This window comes from Apis dorsata, unplaced genomic scaffold, assembly GCF_000469605.1.
Source record: "Apis dorsata unplaced genomic scaffold, Apis dorsata 1.3 scaffold_194, whole genome shotgun sequence".
In the NCBI taxonomy this organism is placed as follows: Eukaryota; Metazoa; Arthropoda; class Insecta; order Hymenoptera; family Apidae; genus Apis; species Apis dorsata.
The window spans coordinates 304,646-308,238 of NW_006263478.1; the positions used below are offsets into that span (position 1 = coordinate 304,646).

The 3,593-nt window shown below is 35.0% G+C and overlaps 1 protein-coding gene across 1 annotated transcript in view; it reads left to right on the plus strand.

The window, feature by feature from the left end:
* Positions 1-3,593, plus strand: part of LOC102677006 (ras-GEF domain-containing family member 1B-like) — a 289,681-nt gene that overhangs the window by 250,137 nt on the left and 35,951 nt on the right. Inside the window, exon 4 of the mRNA XM_006614597.2 lies at positions 3,340-3,549. Coding sequence (XP_006614660.1) covers positions 3,340-3,549 — 210 coding nt within the window. The remainder of the gene's footprint in view (positions 1-3,339; positions 3,550-3,593) is intronic.

Genomic DNA, 3,593 nt, shown 5'->3' on the forward strand with positions numbered 1-3,593 from the left:
ATTCAGGAATGGCCGCGATTGTTACGGCGGCGACAAAAGTTTAGCTAAAACGGAAGGGACCCACGATCTCGCGGATTTCTTTCCACGATTTTTTTCCCCGATTAAACGCGCCTCTCAATTGTCAACCCTCGAAAAAACAAGGGTTCTTCTTGGTTAGCAGTGTATGATATTCGTGCATTGATCAGAGAAAGAAGAAGGTACGAGGTGTAATTGTTAAAGGTAGGATGAATAAAGGAGATTGTGGAGATGAAGGAATTAATTGAATTAATGTATGTTCATAGGGAGATTAAATTGATCGGTAGTCTTGATGAAATTTTAATAAGTAGACTACAGATTAAGTAAAGATTTATTTCATTTCGAAAAATTTAAAGTGTACTCTTGGATGTACTCTTATTGAAATCGTAATTTATCTTAAAACTCGATTAAATCTTATTAAAATTAAGAAACCTTCGAATATATAATTCTGAAGATGGTTCCTTTTTAAAATTCCTTTTGATAATTCATGTAAAACGAAGGATAATTTTTATCACCTTCGTTTTTGTTGACCTATTCCAATCTGACAGACACGATTTCTGAAGAAAGAATGACGCTCGATTCCAGGAAAAAATATTACAATTAAAATAAGCGCTATAGATTGAATCTTTGCATTCTCGATTGAGAATAAAGAATAATCTTCTTCTATTTTCGTAGATTCTCCCGTTTGTCATTTCGATCAACTACGCAATTATCCAAACGAGAATCGGTAAAAAAAAAACTTTGCAAGATCTCACTTCCATGGCTCCCAGGCTCATTTGCATTCGACGAATCGACGGTCTAAAACTTCAGGCGAAGGCGCAAATTTCGAAAACGGGAATAGCAAGTTTTTCTTCCAAACCAGACTCCTCCCTTCTTCCCCTCCCCCATTCCGATGGCAAGTTTACGAGCCGAGGAATTCCGCCCCGTCAATACTGTATTAGCCCACGATAAGTTTAAGCCATTTGAATCCCGGGCCGGGGTTCAACCTAGCCGACCGTCGCAACTTTAATGGCTCGCAGATTTACACGGGTAGAAACTTTGTTACAGGGCCGAGTGAAAAGCTCGAGGCATTCGACTCTGTCTCCGACCGAAACGAATTTCTGATTTCGCACACGTACCAACTTGCAAGAGTTTCTCTCCCGTTATTCTAATCTGTTAAAGCATTGAGAGCGTTAAAATAGCTTCACGGAAACATATTTTATTTTCGTTTACGTCGAACTTGATAATTTTACTCGAAAGAGCTTTTATAAAAATGTGAAAAACAAAAAAATGACGAATATGTATAGGGATAAGAAAATCGATAAGAAATTTAAATTATCGCATGTAGTAAAATACGTAAATGCATATATTATAATAAGATTTTCAAAATTAACAAAATTGCAATGTGAACGTCGATCGACGAATTTTTACTCTTTCGAAGTAAAATGATCAATTTGGTCCTTATTGGCTCAATAAAATTCACGATAAGCGCCGCAACAGAAACGAAAAATCCATTGAAAAGAATTATTAAAAAAAAATAAAAAAAAGAAAGAAATTCTAAAAATTGGCAGATTGATTTTCGAGAATTGGAATTCGAATTGGAATTTCACTCGTTATTACATTTCTATTTTATATCGAATATCGCAAAGTGAGATGTATTTATGCGATCTATAAACTTGTAAAATATGGATTCGAATACGTTTCTGCTACGTTAAAGTTCGCGAGCCTGTAAAATTTCAACGATTATTATATCGCGCTTAGCGGCCGATAACGAGTGGCACGAAATCAGTTTCATGGATCCCTCTCTGTGATTCAAACGAATTTAAATCCCATCCCATCCGTTAAATATCGGTTTAACGACATTATCGACCGACTGCCGTATTTCCTGTGCAATCAGATCCGGCTTTATGCATCAGCATATTTAATCGCGCGACGACGACGTTACGTTAATTAATATGTTTGCTGATAACGTATTAATCTGTCGTTAAATATCGGCCGGCCAAGAATTAACGTGTGACACAAATTGTCGTTTGATAATTTGTAACTCGTTCATCAAACGTATTTTACTTTGTTAATTGTTAAACAAGAAAGGCAAACTATAATATATATATTTCTCTAATTGATTCAATTATCAATTGAATTAGGAAGTAAAAAGAAAATTTTTTTATCAAATTATTGAATATCTTCTTGTAAGAATTGTAGTTATTTTTTCTTTCAAGTATTTCGTCGTATTATTGGTTTTTATTTACTTTAAACAAAGAAAAAGTTAAAATGTTGTATGTCTGGCGTCCAGAGGATTAATCTTTCACAACATTCGAGTTTGGCAGGAATCCCGAAAGAACTTTAAATCTGCTGATCACGTGAAAGTTTTGCAACGTCACCTCGCTCTAATCGGCTGATTCTCGTTAATCTTCGATTCTTTTATTTACTTTGGAAAAAATATATCGAATCCTTTGTTAAATCTGTTGAATCTGTTTGCGAGATTAAAATATCGATATATGCATTCGTTATCAAATTTCGTTTTCTATTAATCCAACAATATAGATCATATTGTATTGACACAGCTATTTTATAAAATATTTTAATAAAAATTCATTTTCGAAGTAAATAAACGATTTTTATAGTAATTGTATGATATATTTCTTTCAAAATTAGAAACGCGGTTTCTAGATCATTTTTCTTTTATGAATATAAACTTGATCAAACTAATTCGAAACTGCAAGAACATCAAACTTTTATAAAACCAATAAATATATAAAAATATATTTAAGTTCTAAAAATACATCAATTCGAATAGCTCTTACTTTGATTACTTTGATTAAATATTTTCATTTTCATATAATTTATCATGAAATTACATTTTTTAATTCAAATCCAAAAATTTCTAACACCAGTCACGATTACTTATAATCCCTCTTTAAGATTGTTATCTCCTTTAAATAATTTTAATATCCTCCCAATTTACAATTTTCGCTTCAAAATGAATTACAATCGCACAATTCCCTCCCTGTTATTCACCTATAAAAAACAAATCCCCATCCAATATTTCTCACAAACTTTACTTACCACTTTTTCACCTTTAACCTACTTCTCTTAACCACCTTTCACACCTTTAACTCTACTTTCTCTTATTCATTTGAAAACAATTCATATCCACTATGTATCTCGAACTTCCACTACTTATCGATCACAACTTTCCAATCCCTTCTCCTTTTACCTCGCGATTACGTTCGACATTGCAAACCATTCACTTTTCTTCCTTCTCGCAACCGAGGTAAATCCACGAACATATCCCCTTTAATGAATAATCATGAACAATTAACCAGACCGGTGTTTCGTTTCCAGGCCTTGGTATATCGGGACGGGAATCTGGTGTCGGGCTCGTTGGAAGCCCTGGTGCAGCATATGGTGCCCACCGAGGAATATTATCCCGATCGAGCTTACCTCTTCGCCTTTTTGCTGAGCGCCAGGCTCTTCATCAAGCCGCACGAGCTTCTGGGCGAGGTCTGCGCCCTCTGCGAGCATCAGCAAAACCTGAATGGAGAGGGTGGCAAGGTGAGGCCACACGAATCCTCCTCCTCCACCCTCCTCCTCGTCCC